The 19,770-nt window shown below is 41.3% G+C and overlaps 1 protein-coding gene across 1 annotated transcript in view; it reads right to left on the reverse strand.

Annotated features, from left to right (window-relative positions):
• The window catches only part of LOC111142404 (dymeclin), a 336,078-nt gene that overhangs the window by 104,931 nt on the left and 211,377 nt on the right, over positions 1 to 19,770 (reverse strand). Inside the window, exon 14 of the mRNA XM_022495468.1 lies at positions 2,982 to 3,084. Coding sequence (XP_022351176.1) covers positions 2,982 to 3,084 — 103 coding nt within the window. The remainder of the gene's footprint in view (positions 1 to 2,981; positions 3,085 to 19,770) is intronic.

Raw genomic sequence — 19,770 nt, forward strand, 5'->3', positions numbered from 1 at the left:
TCCCAGACGTCTTTACCGCCCCTGGAGAGAGGCTGCAGAAACAGCTCTCCCTCTCTGTGCTCAGCATTCTCTCTCCCAAAGAGGACTTGAGTGCAGTTTTTGTTTTATTTCCCCTTCAGCAGCCAGTGCCCTCATTATCTAGAACTCGGTGGAAGGCTTCAGGTCTCCCCTGAGCTGTCCCACCAAACAAGGCCGTACTGAAGGATGAACACTCATGCTTTTTTAACTTGTTATTTGTTTTCTATGTCGTGACTCAACGGACTTGTGAATTACACAGTACAATGAGAGTAAGTGTTTTCTTAATAAACTCAGAAAGCTCCAGGCAGACAGAGAGTACTCTATGTATTACAGTGAGAAGAACACATGATTATTTTTGAGCGCTTATTCAAACCCATCTGATCCCAGTGGGAAAGGACAGTCACGGCTCAGATAGAAGTGACCTCTTATGCTGTCAGGGACCCACTGCTGCATTTTGAACCTTTCCTTCTCCATCTTTTACAAATATGTGGTCTACAGCATGAGTCCAGAACACAGGGTTTTATGTGGCTGTTGGCAGAGACGTTTAATTAAGATTTCTAGCGAGGGGAAAAAAGGGAGAAACATTTTGTTTTCCCAGGTAATGACCAATTTCAAAGAGAATGACAGTGGGAACATGGTTTCAAATACACAGATCACTTACAGTGTTTTGCACTGTGGGAATGACAAGGGAACACGCTCAGTTATGGTTAAAGAAAACACACAGCAGCACTGACTTCTCTCGTCACCACATGGCTAAGTGGCAGGAAGGACCCCGCTGCCATCACCATGGACCCCGCTGCCATCCCCACTACCGAATCAGGGCGACCCACCCTCTGCAATGAACTCTGAGGAAAGACGGCAAAATTCGAGTTCATTAGCCCATCTGAAGTCTGTTGTGATTCGTAAAGTCTCTCACACACAAATGTTAAAATAAGGACTGTCAACGACAGATTCTACGTGGAATTTTCCGTGTATTTCTATGAACCAGATACTTAAAAAAATTCATTTTTACCTAGAGAAAATTTAATCCAAGAACAAGTCAGCAACTTAAAAACTATCAGGTTCAATAGTAGAACTGGTGTGTCTGTTAGGAGTTTAACCTGTCCTTTCATTGCATAATCACTTTCATGACTGGTGGATACCATTAAATATGATCCATTTTCTCAAAGACATAGTGGTTTTCTGGTCTCTGATTACAGGAGAATGCTACTAGCACACCCTCAACACTAAATACATTCAACACATTTTTGTGCAAGAAATGACATAGGAGTGCTATGTAAGCAAATGGTAATTATGTAAAAATAACAAAACATTTATAGAGGAATTGAAGGGATTTTTTTTCTTTTTTTGGAGAGGGAAGGGTAGAGGGAGAGAGAATTTTAAGCAGGCTCCAGCCACAGCACGGAGCCTGATGCACGGCTCGATCTCACAACACTGAGATCATGACCTGACCTGAAATCAAGAGTTGCATGCTTAACGGACTGAGCAGCCTGGGAGTCCCTGAATTCAAGTTCTTAATAAACGCAATCCCCACGGCCACTCAGAGGCCCCAACTGAGGTTTTCAAGGAATGATTAGGAAGAAATATTTTTCTTATAACAAGTTCTGGCTCGGAAAGAAGTGAGCTATTATGCTAATTTTTGGAAAAAGTTGAGAATATTCAGTTAGCAGGAAAATAATCAAAGATACTTTTTTTTTTTTTGGGTAAAAGAGAAGTCCTTTGGAATTACAAACTTAATACCTTAATGGGAATGACAGATCATCACATCACACGCATACACAAAATAAATAAAAGGGAAGAAAAACAGCACGAGTCGGGCTGCGGCTGCACCCAGCCATCTCTGTTTATCAGCGACCGCTATCGGGACTGGGGGCCGTTCCCACAGTCTCGTATCAGCACAGCCATTTAGAAATGAAACAAACCACAGGAAACAAAACAAGTTTGCCGGCTGTCTGGTATGCATCACCACTTCAAACTCCAAACTTAAAAATTCTCTCATGAAGTTCTTAAGTATCAACCCACTGAGAGTTGCTGTCCTTGTTAGAACTCGATGGACTACTTCTGTGGTCTATGACAAGATAATTTTTAGCATCCTCATCCAAGCCATGTTCCAAAATGTAAGGAAGGTCACGGACAGTGGCACTGCCCTGAAGGCACTCCTAATATTCTCCTTCCTGTTATTCTAGAATGTTCATGCCTGTGCCGCTCCCATTCCACTCTGCTGTCATTCTCTGAGGTGAGGTGGGAATAAGCTCTTTATCTGTAAAGTGGATGAAACCATGGCAACACATGAGTGCTGTCCTCCGCTGACCGTGGCTCACAGGACCAGCGCGGCGCACTGAGCTGAGCGGAGCCATTGAAGAGTGTCTCTCCCTGGAACGGAGAACTGGGGCTTCAAGACTGGTCAGGCGGCTAATGATACGACACTCCCAGGGCGAGAGGAAGGCTGGAGTGGCTATTTTAGGTCCAAGTCAACACATAGGGAAATCTGGCCAATCGAGAATAAGAGCTCAAGAGTAAAGCGGAAGCAAAGGAACCAGAGCCTAGAAACTGAAGAGCCTCAAAAAGACAGGATGTTCTTGAATCCAAAGGCTTCTCAAGTTCAGGTTCTGGTTCTCTGTGAAATCCAGCCCCTGTACCTCTGCCCCTCAAGTTCAGTGACAAACCACTACATGTTTTCTGTGAAACCGCTCCTTTTGCTTCCATGTAACTAGTTTGAGTGGGTTTCTTGCCTGAGGTAACAAGGGTCCTAATTATTAACAGTCACTGGCTTAGGGTTGACTTTCTTTAACCACTTGTTAATAATCACTTAAAAGTTTTCCCCTTGATGTGAGACACCATTCCTTTGTCTGCATATTAGAGGCACCAAGATCATAGTCAGACCTTGAGAACAGAGATCATTACTTATGAACCTAACAACGAAAGGGAAACTTGTTACTGACAATGTAAGGTTAACTACTTACGTAATCTGGTAGAGGAACATCGTTGGCACTCAGTGACCCTCTCAAGGACTGTGTGGCTTGTTCCAGAACTTTGTTGTGTTTTTTAGACAGCAAGGAAAACAAACTGAAAGAAACAAAAAACAAAAAAAGAGAGAAATAAGTGTCTCCTTTTCTGGGTTTTATACAGTATTAAAGTTCTGCAGAATGTCATATTCTAAAATACACATGTATGATTTTTTTTCTTCATGCCTGTGTTAATAGCAGGATCAATGATACTATCGATATAACAAAAAAATAAAGTGAGGAGAATGTTTAAATTACAGGGATTCAAAAGAATAAAAAAAAGTTTGACAGCTTAAAATTCTACTGCAAACATAAGAGAATTTTCCAGTATCGAGGAAAGAATAGTGGACAGAGATTCAGACAGACTGAGGGGCACTGGGCTTCCTGAGTCACTCTGAGGGCAAGCTATGACTAGCCCCTTGGACTTGTACCTCAATTTCCTCATCCTTCAAAGAAGCGTGTTGGATTAAATTATTTCTCTAGGATAAGAGAGTCAATCACTTTCTATCACAGCTTTATCTTCTTATTTCTTAAAACAATGACTTTAAATATATGTATTATAAGATTTCCACTTCTGGTCATGATGGACTAACCAAACCCAAATAACCTTCCTGCTATTAATACCTTAAAAAATGGACAAAAGATATGAAATGACTTTTCAGCTGGTGTACAACATCTGCAGTGCAGGACTAGGATCCCTAGAAGAGAGTAACTGCCTAAAGAACGTTCCAGACTGGGACCCAGGGAGTGCACGGCAGCATCATGGTGAGCTGAAAAGCCAGAGGGGTCAGGGCTTGGGGCTGTGTGGCAGGTGGAATTTGCAGGCAGATTATTCGACTGGGGAGAACTCCAAGAGGGAGGTCCAGAAACCTGCTCAAGAGTCTTCTCCACTTGAGGTTCAGTTTTGTTTTACCTTCTAAGGTTAAAAGTAAACCTTACACTTTCTGCTCATACCCACTGCCATGACGCACAGGTAGCTACTACGTACCAGCACTTTATTATTATTATTTTTTTAAAAGATTTTATTTATTTATTTGACAGAGAGAGATCACAAGTAGAGAGGCAGGCAGAGAGAGAGGAAGGGAAGCAGGCTCCCTGCTGAGCAGAGAGCCCGATGCGGGACTCGATCCCAGGACCCCGAGATCATGACCTGAGCCGAAAGCAGTGGCTTAACCCACCGAGCCACCCAGGCGCCCTATGTACCAGCACTTTATTGTCTGTGATCCCAGAAATGTTAAAGGTGGCAAGGCTATACATACACATGCATCTTTTTTATTTCACCCAATGTGTACTGTTCCGTACTTCACACTTTTTTCATTGAACAATATAGTCCTTGATCCATTCAATAAATGTTGAGGGCCAGGAATGGACGTCTAAGCTTATGGATATACTATCATTTATTTATCTTTAGCCCATTATTAATCAATCATTGCAACATTTTCAGTTTTTTTTTTTTTAAACAGCACTGTGATGAACACCCTTGTATATAATTTTTTAGCATATTGAAGTGAGACTATGTACAGGATAAATTCCTTGTAGTATAAAATTGCCAAGTAAAAGAATAACGGAATAGGACAGTGAACTGCATTAGCCGTATACATTTCAAATATACAAATTATTTTGTAAATTATGAAAATAAAAGGCAAAAATTTGTTGGGGTTGTGTACAAAGCGTATTCACATGGAAATGCATAAAGAAAAAAATTACTAAGGTTCTTTTAATTTGTTAGCAGCACCTTTGAGGAATAAAGGGAATTTCAGGAGTTTTTTTGAGACCAAAGGAACTTTGATGGTCAGTTCTTGCACAGGGCATGGCAAGTCTCAGACTTGATGCCCAAGCATGAACTGATGCCCAAACAAAAAGGGAAAGCACTAAAAATGCTTGAAAGAAGTACGCTTCTTGGTATTAGTCAGAAGAAGAGGGGCAAGTGAAGGCAGACAGCGGCCTTTGTTGAGTTTACAAAATACCAGCAACCTGGGGTTCTGTCTGTGTCCTCCCAGCGTCCCTTCAGAGGATAGCAGAGGTAATCCATGGTACCTTCCATCAAAATTGAAGAGAATTCTTAAACAAGTTGTAGGAATCAAAGCAAAAAGGATCTGAAATTGTTTCCTTAGGAGAAGAAAGGCTAGTTTTGTTTATTTTCAAAGAGAATACTAACAATCCGCTTTCCTTGTTAGAAGAAGACAAAACAAGGAAGTAAGATTCAGTTCTAACGTAAGCTCTTTCATTTGGGTATAAGAGAAAATCTGACTGGTGAGGGCCGAAAATGTTGACTGGTCCACCTCAAGGAGCTGTGGCTACTGCTCCCAGCTGTTCCTAAGAAAGCTGGTGTAGGAACAGCTGATTTGAGGCCACTTCAAGTTTACTATCATGAATAAGAAACAGCATTCACACTTGACTTCAAGCTGTTATTCTCCTACAACTTAATAAGCTTTTCCCTCAGGTCTTAAAGTTAAAGAGCTTTCATTTTTTTTTTTTTTTTAACATTCTAATTCTGGCTCGCATTTAACTTTTTTTTTTTTTTTTAAAGATTTTATTTATTTATTTGTCAGAGAGAGAGCACAAGCAGGCAGAGCGGCAGGCAGAGGCAGAGAGAGAAGCAGGCTCCTGGCTGAGCAAGGAGCCCTATGCGGGACTCGATCCCAGGAACCTGAGATCATGACCTGAGCCGAAGGCAGCGGCTTGACCCACTGAGCCACCCAGGTGTCCCCACATTTAACTTTTTAAGGCAAAAGGACCTAAATGTATATGAGATGTGGCTTGTAAATTGCTGAGAAAAGTAACTTATGGTGAAAACTTTGCAATCAAACTACGCGCCCCCTAGCTTACTGCCAGTTAGAGCGAATGGTAGAGATGTATGGTGTTTGCGAGTCAAGGGGTAATTCTGAGCGAAACTGGCTTTCAGGTGTACTATTCACTCAGGATATCGCTGCCAGAGTCCTTGTTTTTAATCTTAGAAAAAGACTAGATTTTTCTTTTATACAAGTATGTTCACTACAAATTGGTTTAACAATGAAAAACTGAAAATCAGAACGCTGACGAACAGCATGGGTTAATACTGTGGGAGAGTCCTGTAAGGAAACCTACAGAGCAATGGAAAGTTATCTGAGGCTCCATGCAACAATACGGATAAAGCTCCAAAACAAGGGTATTTTACATGCAAGGATTCTAGTGGAGGAATGTGGCCAAAGTAGTATTATTTACATAGTGTATTAAAAATGCAAAAATGATATTATCGATCTTCTACAGATAAAACATGAAATAATAAACCATATGGAAATGATAAATACTATATTGAAGACAGCCATTCTTCACTGAGAAAGGGAAGGAAATGGGATCAGAGAGGAAAAAAAATAAGGGATTTAGCTCTCTCTGAATCTTTCTCTCGTTCTCTCTTTAAAATGTTTTTGTTATGCTGGATATATATACATAGGGGATCGCTGTATTACTCTATCTCTTTGATATATGCCTGAAATATTATATACATTTAAAAAAAATGGAATAAAAAGAATACACCATCCTGAAGAAAACAGAGCCCCTGCGAACAGCCAGCATTTCAGAACAGAAAGGAGCATGTGGATAGACTCTGCATGGTTAGTTCTACATGAGATATGCTCAGAAAACCACCAGCTGCTTTTGGAAAGGGCTGCCGTTCAGGGCTCACAGGCAGCGGCAGGAGACGAGGCCAGAACAGAGGTGGTTTAGGACGGACTGTGAAGGACCACTTAGGGCACAGTGCAAGCCCTGGACTTGACTCAACATGGAGAAGCAGCTAAAGGAACATTAGTCTTACAAAATGACAAGAGAGACACGTTCCTTGCTCCCAAGGAGCTGAAATCTAAGGTGGTAAGAAAAAGAAAAAGCCTGTAATTCTGAAATCGGAGGACACCGTGGGTCTCCAGAGTGTGCTGAGGGAACACAGAGGAAGGCTAGGTACCTGTCACAGGAAATCTTCCCTGTGGCCTCGGAGGTCAGGGGCTTGCTGGTGGGGAGACGTACGGGGGAGGGAGAGTATGGAACTCAGAAGGGGAAATGGTGTGCCCAGAGGCTCAGAGAGGCTCAAGCGAAGGAGTCCCATGGCGGAATGATGCGAGTGGAGACGTACGGGGGAGGGAGAGTATGGAACTCAGAAGGGGAAATGGTGTGCCCAGAGGCTCAGAGAGGCTCAAGCGAAGGAGTCCCATGGCGGAATGATGCGAGTCCACGGGGTGAGGGCGGCGAGAGAGGAAGCACAGCAAGACAGCGACGCGCCTGTTACAAAAACCATGCTATGAAGTTTGAATCTCCACTCATGTCACTGAGGCAGGCAGTAAGTCAAACATTTACCAAGAACCTGCGGTGTGCGGGGCAATGTGCAAAACGCCCGGGAGACAGTGACAAGCAAGGGCAACGCGGTCTTTGCCCTGCCCTCCTGGAGGGGTGGCTGCTTGGGGAGGACAAACCTACACAGAAGGTTCTACCGTCCGAGCAGTGAGAGCCGGTGGGACACAGATGAGGCTGCCTAGCTGCCCCTGGAGACAGGAACAGGAAGGCATGGCTGGAGGGGACGCCCGAGCTGGATCTGAGGGAACCGTCAGGAGTGAGCCAAGCAAGTGAGGCAAAGGTAGAGGTCGTCTGCGCAGAGAAAGGCGCACAAGGGAGGACAGAGACATCTGAGCACTGTTGGCGTAGGCAACAGGATGGCACGCGTGTTCACCAAATGTTACATTTGTGGCGGAGCACACCATCAATGCTGGGCCAGCAATGGGGACAGTTTATGAAGTGTCTCTCATGTCTCGCTTAGATCTTGGACTTTATCATGAAAGCAGAGGTTTTTGTTGTGGTGGTGGTTGTTTTTTTGTTTTGTGGCTTTTTTTTTGTTTTTTTTTTTTTAAAGATTTTATTTATTTATTTGACAGACAGAGATCACAAGTAGGCAGAGAGGCAGGCAGAGAGAGAGGAAAGGAAGCAGGCTCCCTGCTGAGCAGAGAGCCCGACGCGGGACTCGATCCCAGGACCCTGAGATCATGACCTGAGCCGAAGGCAGCGGCTTAACCCACTGAGCCACCCAGGCACCCTTTGTTTTGTTTTTTAAGATTTATTTATTTGAGAGAGAGAGCAGGATGGGCAGAGGGAGACAATATCCAGCAGACCCCACTGAGTGCAGAGCCCATGATATCATGACCTGAGCTGAATCCAAGAACCAGATGCTTGACTGAGCCACCCAGGTGCCCCTTGAAAGCCAGAGGTGTTTTATGACAGCAGGAGACACGAAAGCAAAGCTGCTTGTCTGGAGTTCAGGCGGGGAGTGTAGGGCAAGAGATAGACAGGAAGCGATCAGTCCTTTTTCATGTGTGTCCTTGGTCTCTCCCCAGTGTGCTCTCATCCCATGGAGGTGATCCAGTTCCTGCCACAGAACCTCAGGGCTCTAGGAAGCCACGTCTGAAAAATACAGGCCCAAGCAGTGAGGCACAAGCACATCACTGCTGTGTTTGTTTCGGAAAGATCCCTCCCCGCCTCAAGGGGAAGATGACAGGCAAACAAGTGCCGAAGCAGAAAGATCCTTTAGGTAACTAACCTCATGGCTCAAAATAAAAGAGCAGGAGGTAACCAAGCTAAGGCAGTACGAGCCACTAGGAAGGCAGAGAGACAACAGAGACAGTGACAAAAGGGAGTCCCGGGTAACTCCAAAGTTCCCAGCTGGGAAACAGCAGCTGGCTGACAATGTGACCGAATGTGCTGGGAAGAGAAGAGCGTCAGAGAAGGCAGAGGGCCCAGGAAGCCCACGGCTGTGCCCCAGCAGCAGGAGCGACTAGGACATACACACACGGCTCGCTGCTCATCAAACCATCAGGTGAGGCCAGTGCTATCATTATCCATCCTGTGTTTGGTTTTTAGGGAGGATAATCAAAGCAGAGAGGAGTTAAGCACTTTGCTTAAGGCACAGGGCTACTAAGTGGTGGGGTCAGGAGTCAAGTTCAGGGCCAGGCCAAGTTCCAGAATCTGTGCTCTTAATGATTCTGCCATGAAAGCCAGAGATGCGCAGGAATATCCAGATGGAGATGGTAAGAAATACCCAGTGGGCAGTTCAGAAACATGAAGCTGGTGCTCCGGGAGAGAGCAGAGAACTTTGGAGGGTGATCGGCATCAGCGGCCATCACACAAGTACACGTGACCACCCAAGGATAATGTGTCAGGAGAGAAAAGAAGAACAAGGTCAGGATTCCAGGAAACACCAAGACTAAAAAAGGGAAACAGCAAAGGGGCCTTAGAGAAATAGAAGTGGAAGAACAAAAAGTGAAAGAGATTTTGGAAGCCAAGAGAATAGTCTCAAGGTGAGAGTGGTCATCACTGCCAACAGGTAAAGAAGGATTAAAGGAGGAAAAAAAAAAAAAGGAAAAAGAAAGAAAGAAAGAAACAAAATCACGGGATTTGGCTCAAGGAAAGAAAACAGTGGTGACCTTACCAAAACCTTTCTTGGAGTGGAGGAGGAGGCTGACGGGAACCCCCGTGGTTGAGAGAGAAGCCTGATGTGGGGAAGTGGGCAGTGGGCGGGGGGGGGGCAAAGAGCTAGAGTAAGACCCTGAAGGGGAAGCAACACAGAAGGGTCACTTCCTAGGAGGTGGCAGGGGGGCTCCCTCCCAGAGAACTGCAGACCTTCCCCACGACAGCCTTGCCCCCCTCACAACTTGTAGTCACCTTCCCTCATCATGGCGGTCACCAGAGAGACAAGGAGCACCTCAACTCCACAGAAGAATGGGAAGTTAGGAAACTGAGGTACAGAGTTGACAGTGCATCTGAGATTAAAGTTACACAGGGTAGTGAACTCAAAGTTCTTGGCAAAGCCTAAAGAGCTATTTTAAAATGTCAAGATATACAAAATATTATTAAAGTTAATAAGAGCAAAGCTGCAGACAGAAACCAAATCTCCTTTAATGCCAAGCCTGAGACTTTCTCCTCTGCAGGCAGAAACTCCTTCTTCATGCAGGAAGCCCTCCTTTCCCCTCTCTGTGCATCTGAATGCTACTCATCCCTCAAGGCCCAGGTGCATGCTGCCCATTCCATCCCATTTGTGAAGGATCTGTCTAACCTGTGCTCACCCTCCATCTGAACTACACTAACTTCACGCCTCAACCAACACTTCCATATAGTCTCACACTGTGCTTACCTTGTTTTTAATCAGCTTTATTGAGGAATCATCAACATAGACTCCAATTATCCAATTTTAAGTATACAATTTGATGAGGTTGAAAAACTGAAACATTCGTGGGTCTCATCACCGTAACTGTGATGTAGAACGTTTCCATTCCCACGGGACGCTCCCTGTAGCCCTCTGCAGTCAATCCCCTGCTCCACCCTGGGCAACCGCCAACCACAGAGCTGTTTCCTGTCACTGTGGTTCTACCATTTCTAGATTTCAGGTAAATGGGATCATATCATGTGTACTCTTTTGGTTCTGGTTTCTATCACTTTAGTGTTCCACCCACGTTGTTTGGTGTATCTGGAATTCATTCCTTTTCATTGCCAAGTAGCTTTCCGTTGCATGAACAAACTTCAATTCGTTTATTTATTAGTTGATGGACCTTTGGGTTGTCTCCCTTTCTGAGCCATTAAGAATAAAGCTGCTATAAACATTCTTTTTTTTTTTTTTTTTTTATTTGACAGAGGGAGATCACAAGTAGACAGAGAGGCAGGCAGAGAGAGAGAGAGGGAAGCAGGCTCCCTGCTGAGCAGAGAGCCCGATGCGGGACTCGATCCCAGGACCCTGAGATCATGACCTGAGCCGAAGGCAGCGGCTTAACCCACTGAGCCACCCAGGCGCCCCTGCTATAAACATTCTTGCAAGTTTCTCTGAGAACAAACGTCTTCATTTCTCTTGAATAAATATCACGATATTTGTTTAACCCCGTAAGAAGCGGCCCACCTGTCCTATATATTTGCTGGCACTTGCTAAGCCAGTCTTAGCGTTAGCCCTTCCCGGGGGCGTGAAGATTTTGCTGTAGTTTTAGCTTGCGTTCCCCTAACCAACTTTCCTGGGCTCCTAGTTCTGTTTGCTGCAGTGTGTATTCAAACCTTGTGCCCATCTAAAACAATGGGCGGTTTCCTTCTTCTTCCTGAGTTTGTAAGAATTCTTTATAATATTCTAGATATAAGTCCTTTATCAGGTATTGTTTTGTAAATAATCTCCCCCAGACCGGCAGTGGGGGAGGAGGGAGGGCGGAGAGGGCTTTCTTTTCATTTTCTTGACAGTGCCCTTTGAAGAGCAAAATTTTAGAATCTGAGGGAGTCCAATTCATCAACTTTTAAAGAAAGACCTGTGTTTTTTGTGTCCTAAGAAACCTTTGCCTAACCCAAGATCCCAAAGATTTTCTCCCATGATTTGATATATATGGTTTATAGTTTTAAGTCTCCTATTTAAGGTCTGTGCTCCATTTGGATGTAAAAGTCAAGGTTTATGTTCTCCCACTGGTTTTTTGCATATGAATATTTCACTTGTTCCAGTGCCATTAGTTGATAAGACTATTCCTTCCCCCTTAAATTACCTTGACGAGCTTGTCAAAACTTCATTGACCATATATGCATGGGTCTATTTCTGGACTCTATTTCATTCCACTGGTCTATAAATCTATTGCCTACCAATAATACCACACTGCCCTGATTGCATTAGCTGTAATTTATAGTACATCTTGAAATCAGGTAGTGTGAGTTCTCCGTAAGTTTTCTTTGTCAAAATTGCTTTTGGGTATTCCAGGATTTTTGCATAGCCACATAAATTTTGGAATCAACTTGTCAATTTCTACCAAAGAACCTGGTGGGATTTTGATTAGGACTGTGTTAAATGTATAGATAAATTCTAGGATCTTAACAATACTGTCTCTGACCCATGAACATGGGATCACCTTGTTTATTTAAGTCTTTAATTTTTTTTTTTTAATTTATTGGACAGACAGAAATCACAAGTAGGCAGAGAGGCAGGCAGAGAGGCAGGCAGAGAGAGAGGAGGAAGCAGGTCCCCCGCTGAGCAGAGAGTCCGATGCGGGGCTCCATCCCAACACCCTGGGATCATGACCTGAGCCAAAGGCAGAGGCTTTAACCCACTGAGCCACCCAGGTGCCCTAAGTCTTTAATTTTTTTAAAAAAGATTTTATTTACTTATTTGACAGAGACAGACACAGAGAGAGAGGGAATACAAGCAGGGGGAGTAGGAGAGGCTAAGCAGGAAGCCTGTTGCGGGGCTGGATCCCAGGACCCTGGGATCATGACCTGAGCCCAAGGCAGACGCTTAATGACCGAGCTACTCAGGTGCCCCGGGAAGTCTTTAATTTTTAAAAAAAATGTTTAATTAAAAAAATTTTATTATTGAAATACAGGTGACACACCGTGATATATTAATTTCAGGTGCGCAACACAGTGATTTGACTGGTCTTTTAAAATTTCTTTCAGCAATGTATTAATTTTCAGTATACCCATTTTGCATGTATTTTAGTTATGGTTTTTCCTAAGTTCTTTCATAGTTTTATGCTACCATAAACAGTATTGCTTTTAAATTTTGATTTCTGAATATCAGAATACAATTACTGTTATATACTGACCTCTGTATCCTTTGACCTTGCTAAACTTATCTCTTTCAATTTTTTTGCAGATTAGGATTTTTTTTTTAAACATATGACCATGTTTTATGTGAATAAAGCCAGCTTTAAGTGTTCTTTTCCGATCTGAATTTCCAAAATTTCTTTTTCTGTCACTGTATTGCCTAAGACTTTTAGTATAATGTTAAATAAATGTGAGAGTGGATATCCTTGCCATTTTCTTGACCCTAGGAAAGAATATATTCAGGACTTTAGCTATAAATTGTCCATAGATGCCCTTTATCATCTTGAGGAAATCCCCTCTATTCCTTGTTAACTGATTTTTTAAAAAAAATCAGGAATAGATGCTGATATTATTAAAGTTTTTTCTTTATTATTATCTCTTATTATTATTTTATATATTATTATTATTTATTATTTTAAAGCTCTTTCTGTACCTACTAAGATGGTCATATGGTTTTCTTCTTAAGTTTTTTAAATATAGTGTATTGGCTGATTGATCATGGAATGTTGAGGCAACCTCACCTTCCTAGGATGGATCCCACTGGTTATCCTTTTCTATGCTGAGGAGAAATAATAAGAACAATGGTAGCTGTCACTTACTGAGAACATACTCTGACTCTATGCGAAGCACCTTACTTACCTTTCATAATTATTAACTAAATTAATATACAACAGGCTTAAGGAGGGTACTAATACTTTCATGACATTACACAAAGGAAACTAAGGCATTAGGTAAATTAACGTGCCAAGGATTATACTTCTCATGAGTGGAAGAGCTAGAATTTATACCTTGGTAATCTGACTTTCAGTTCTGCACTCATAACCGCCTTATTATCTCTCATCAGGAGATTTGTTTTACTGATTATGGTGATGATTCTTTTTCTAACCTTCATGATTCACTCCTACTCCCCTCTTTTAAGAACAGAACTAACCACTCTCCTGAAAAAAAGTGACTTCATGACACAGGCTGAGTCAATTACAGTACCCCTTCCCTGGATCACAAAGATAGGTCACTGGACATATGCTCTAAGCTGCGCCAGATGGAAACTTTCCCTAAGATTTTTTCTACCTAGGAACAGTGACAAAGACTGCTTTCCCCTGGGTGAGAAGACTGCAGAGATGTGAATCTGGACGTGCCTATGGCCACAATTTAGCTTCATGGAGAAAACCCACACGCAAGGAGAGAGAATGAACTTATGCTGAAACAGTGAAAGAGAAAGACACAGAGAAGGAGGCAGAGGAACTACTCTGGGGGTGCTCACTCCTCAGTTCAGGTCTCTGGAAACTCACCTCTGGACCCCCAACATCTGCATTTCTTTTGTGAGCTATTCTCCACTGAGCACCTCTTAAGACAAACCTCCATCTTCATACATGCTAGGGTCTGGTGTGGCTTACTCCTTCATCTGAACGTATCTGTTCAAATGTCATCTCATCTGGTTTCTGACTCTTTAGACAAATACCTAACTTTTTATGGCCAGGACATTATCTCCCCCTGCCCCCCCAAATTTTACTACATTAGAAAAACAAATATTTTCTCTCACTGAGCTAGAAATACAATCGACTTACATATCCAGTTTTTCTGGGAGTAATGCTCCAGTATTTTTCATGTGTGTTCAAAACCAGTTGACAGCAAAGCTGAGGGGGGTTGCTGCCAGACCGGATTTGGGGTATAAGAGGAGAAGAGTCAAGGATATCATCAAAGTTTTTACCCTAAGCAAATGGAATGATGAGCACATCATTTACTGAAAAAGGAAAAACTTTATAGGGAATAGGTTCTAAGGAGATCATCAAAGGTTTCCTCTTGGATATGGTAAGTGTGAGATGCCTATCTGTTACCCAGGTGGGAGCTTCAGGTAGACATTCTGGCTCAGGAAAGAGATTCTAGTTAAAGATATGCATTTGGGAACTGAAACATGAAACTGGAATTTAAACCCATTGCAATGGATGAGAAAACTCAGTATTGAATATAGAGAGAAAAAAGAGACCAAGAAAGGCTCAAAACCAAGCTAGAAGTGAAGGAAGACTAGATGCTACGTATTTATACTCTGGAACTCAGGCAAGGTTCAGGTAAATAGAAGTACCAGGTATTAAAAAGTGGGGTACAGATGAGGCCAGAGACAGGAAGAGAGACTGAAAATCTGTATTTAAAAAGTCAGACTTTCAGTTCCCCGCTCCTCCCCTGCTCAGCCCAATGAATGCCTTCCTTTTTGCTGCCAGAAAAAGAGAAGTGTTCACGCTTGAAAGGATGAAGCAGAAAGTGGGTTCTGACATATAAGGCACAACTAAGGACGAGTGTGCTGTCCCAAAAGAGGGTGACTACGTAAGAATCTAGAGATCGAACACTGAAACCTCTGCCTTCAGCAACAACCACCCTTGCCTCTCGCTACGTTTGTACATTTAGGGGAAATACCAAGGACTACTCTCAGGAGAAACTGAGAAGTATAATAAAAATACTCCACAGATACAGACACGGGGGAAGGGGGTAGTCCTCAAGAAACCCAGCCCAGCTGGAACAGTGTTAAGGAAGCCACCAGTCAACAAAGTCCAAACCGAGCACACAGAACTTCCAGTCACTTCTTTAGTGCCTCACTTTTAGATATGAACTCACCGAAGATCACCAGAGACAGCCACTAAAATGACAAGGAAGCAAGAAAAAAGGAACCCAAATGAAACCGAGATAATGCAGGGAGAAGCTGAGAACTCCCCAAATGTTACCATTACTAAACTAAAGGAGGGAAGTAAACATGTCAGCTGTGAAACAAGGAGGAGGTGGTATCAAAAGGAGTATCAGACAACAAAAAAGAACTCTTGGAAAGTGTAAGTATGATAGCAGAAATGAAAACTTCAATGAAAGAGCTAGAAAATAAATCAGAACTTTCCCAGAAAGTGGGGCAGAAAAGACAAAGAGATGGCAAGCAACAGAAAAATGGCCAAGAAATGGTCCACAAAATTTAGCAGAGGATATTTTAAGACAACAAAGAATATGGAAGAAGGAAAAAGTGGACATTATTAAAGAATTATTTCACGGAAACTTTTCAAAGCTGGAATATATGCCTTTCCCAAAAGAGCCCACCAAGAATCCAGAAAATAGGTTAAAAAAAAAAAAAAAAAAAGAAAAAAAAGAAATTGCCCCCCTCCACATGATAGCATATGACTGGAATTTTAAAACATTGAAGACAAAAGAAGGTCCTAGAAACCAAGAGAGAGAAAGAGAGGGAGGGCCATACACAAGCTGTCAAGAATTACTATGGCATTAGACATCTTGACGGCTACAGAATAGTGAGCAGCGCCTTTCAAACGCAGAATGAAAATGACTCAAAGGGAGAATTTCGAACCCTGAACATTTTATTCTAAAGGTTAAAATAAAGATATTTTCAGACAAATTTTCTAAGAAAGTAAATAGCATATACTATATGGACCATCAGTGAATAGTATGTCATTACAACAATATAAGCACCAGCCACTGATCTAACCTGAAAGCATGTGCACTTGTAGTGGGAGAATGGGAGAACATGCCCCCAGCATGCGCGCATGCGTGCGTGCGTGCGTGCATGTCCAGCTGCAAGGGAGTCTAAGGAGATGACTACTACTTTTGCAATATTAGTCTGTTCACATAAAATGTTTTTCCAGTTCTCTGCTTCTCGTGAAGAATCCTTCTATTTATTCAGAGAAAGTCGAGCAGGCCAATGATTGCCAACAAGAGCCAGGGAGCCTGTCGAAAACAGACCAAGTCAGAGGTGAGGGAGACGGGAACAAGTGTTGGATGGCTCTAATAAACGTGGGAAAAACTGGAGGAGCTAAACACCTTTGGCAAAATAAAAACTCATCAAAGTCTATAAAGATTATTACTCATCTTATGAAATATGTCCCCTTGTACTTAGAGAATATGATATAATTAGAAACTTCCCAGGCTTTTCCTCTCAAACAATATATTATTTGTTTTAATACGCTGCTTCATGCCCAACTGCTGTACTTATATGTATGTTTTATGATACACACAATACATTATGTGTGTTGTAAACATGGGGTTTTCTCCTGAAATGCTAAGTTCATTTATAGGCCTTGATTACAGATATTTTTTACAGTGTTCTGCATATAACAGGGTCTAAAATATGCTTGCTGCTAAGATTTGTCTTTCTTCTCTTTCTCTTCTGCCTTTCTTACTCCAATAAAAGAAACTGCAAAGACATCAGTATTTCTACCTTACAAAACTGGAAACATGAGAACTTTATTTTTAGTAAAAAAAAAAAAAAAAAAAAAAATTATTTTTAAGGATCTAAAATTAAAATGAAGGAGATGGTTAACTATATAATTATCTTCACTAAGAACACTGACATTTATAAAAGAAGCAAGGTCAGAGGAGAATAAACTGCCCATTCACATTTAATTGACTTCATAACCATAAACATTACTTTACATATATAATAAATAGCTTAAAACTCATTTCTATCCAGGACAAGTGCTAAAATGACATTGATTTTATGGCATGTAAGGCAGAGGACAAAATAGGAAACCTCAGTTCCAATAAACAGCTACCTGACTGTGAAGGAAGTATCGTGAAAATGCAAATGTTTAGTGGACTACCAGTACGGACAGCAATGGACAGAAACCTGGGTCCATCCTCACACTTGATTAGCTCGAATCTATATTGCTCCATATTTCAACACTCTAAGAAAAATTCAGTAATTCATCCTCTAGAAAAACCCTGAAGGTAAAAGCAGAAGATACAAAGATATGCATTTATAAAACCTAGTAAGGAAAGTTCCCACCAAAAGGGCACACACTGTACAACTGTGTAACCAAAAATTATATGTAGAACCAAAAATAGCTAGTCATGCAACAGAGCAAGGGAACTGACTAAACGATGGGTCTTATTAAAAAAATGCTGACGGGCACCTGGGCGGCTCGGTTAAGCATCTGCCTTCGGCTCAGGTCATGATCCCAGGATCCTGGGATCGAGCCCGGCACTGGACTCTCTGATCAGCGGAAAGCCTGCTTCTCCCTCTCCCACTTGCCCTGCTTGTGTTCCCTTTCTCTTGCTATGTCTCTCTCTCTGTCAAATAAATAAGTAAAATCTTTAAAGATAAATAAATAAATAAGTAAAAATGTGAAAAAATTAAAATTCGGGAATTGAATTTCTACTGGTTAAGGTAACAAAATAAGGAAGTCATTAAGGGAAAACTGAAAGGTAATTAACAACTTTAAAAATCGTGCTACATGAATTATTACAGGTATAAATATTTTCAAAGTAATGGATAAAATACATGATCTGTCAATACACAATCTGGTACCTACATTAAGAAAAATGTGAGTGGGTGAAATAAGAGATTCTATCTTTAGGTTAAAGTCGATTTTATTTTTTTACAAATGTGTTCATGTGTGTTTTTAGCTTTAAAGTCATTCAGTGGAAAAATGTCATAAAGGTTTGTTTTCTAAAGTAGATTTTTCCAATTTTGATTAAACTTGGTTAGAAATGCTATTTAGTAAGAATGACCTAATTAAAAATTTTGTAATTTGATTTATCTCAAAGGAAAAACTTTATCCCTAATTTTAACTGGATATTATACTTAAAAATGGATACTTAACTGGATACTATACTTAAAAATGATATTCTTATATAAACTTAAGTATAATGAAAGACCCAAAGTATGTTTTAATTAGTACACATTCTAAAGATAACAAACTTATTAGAAGATTTATGGTAGTTTATGGTATTTTCAAGTGTATTATGTAACAAACAGAAACTGATTTCCTGACTGGAAAGAGCTTAGGTTGTCTTTCTCAGTTACTTTCTTCGTCCCTTGAGAAAACTGCATGCCGAGCAGAGAGCAAACCCATCCACTTAAAACAAAAAAACCAAATTCTGTAGCACAATGTCACTAATTTATAGCAACAGTTAGGACTGAAATAATATTTAATGACAAAATTCATCTGGAAAGTGGGATTATCCCCCAGTGAACACAAGAGGAGTCAGGACAATTCAGAAGTTAATATCACAAGTTGGAAGGCACTTCCTAAGTAGAAAAAAATTTCCTCTCAGGGGAAGCCTAGCAAATCAAGTATGTTTACTATATGTCAGATTTTACAAAGATAGTCACAGGAAACATGACACTAATCACTGTATTTAGAAAACGCTGCAGAATACCTACTTTTCTATTATCACACCATTTATCAGGAAGATATTTTCCAGGTGTTGAATCCTTAATAGTGGGGATCCCAAATAGAACTTTGGGATTTCTTTTGCTTAGCTCTTAATCTTAATTTAGCAAATATAATTAGTCTTTGGGAGGGCTATAGGAACAGGAAGTCTTAATTGGAATTATAGGTCTTTACTAGTAAATGCCTTTTTTCAACTTCTGCTAGACTCATTACTATTAAAAAATCTTTAGATTTATGAAAACTTTTTACTTCAACTTCCTTTCAACCTTTGTGTGCTTAATTACTAATTTATACTTGCTATATATGCTTTTAATATATATCTTCCTTTATCTTTTGCTTGTATATTTATCCCATTTCTTCTCTGAACATAATTTTAAGGGCACAGATGTCCATTCCTGTTCTTTACAACTCTTCTGCAAGGCCTATTGTGTACACACAGTAAGTTAGTTACTCCCCTTCCCCTACATTCTTTTTTTTTTTTTTATTTATTCATTTGACAGACAGAGATCACAAGTAGGCAGAGAGGCAGGCAGAGAGAGAGAGGAGGAAGCAGGCTCCCTGCCGAGCAGAGAGCCCGATGTGGGGCTCAATCCCAGGACCCTAAGATCATGACCTGAGCCGAAGGCAGAGGTTTAACCCACTGGGCCACCCAGGTGCCCCCCCCCCACATTCTTTTTAAATAAATCTATCCTGATCAGCCAAATTCTTAAAAAATATGGCTGATGATTGGTGGAAAAATATACCTTTAAGTTCAAGTTTAGAAAGACCTTTTAGAAAAACCAAGAAACCAAATATATATTTATAGTAACTTCATTGGAAACCCACCTCTACACCATGACTCACTCTCAAATACAGGAGCAGCCCCCGCCCCTCCCCTAAAGACAGAAGCCCAAACCACAAATAGAGAGAGAAAGATTTCCATGTATGAATCAGTGCCCAATGGAAAGCTATGAACTTTAAGTCGAAGTCGTATTAATCTGATTTAACACAATTCTCAACAAAGCTAAATTATTAGC

The sequence above is a fragment of the Enhydra lutris genome, unplaced genomic scaffold (assembly GCF_002288905.1).
Source record: "Enhydra lutris kenyoni isolate GAN:26980312 unplaced genomic scaffold, ASM228890v2 scaffoldscaffold8, whole genome shotgun sequence".
Taxonomy (NCBI): Eukaryota; Metazoa; Chordata; class Mammalia; order Carnivora; family Mustelidae; genus Enhydra; species Enhydra lutris.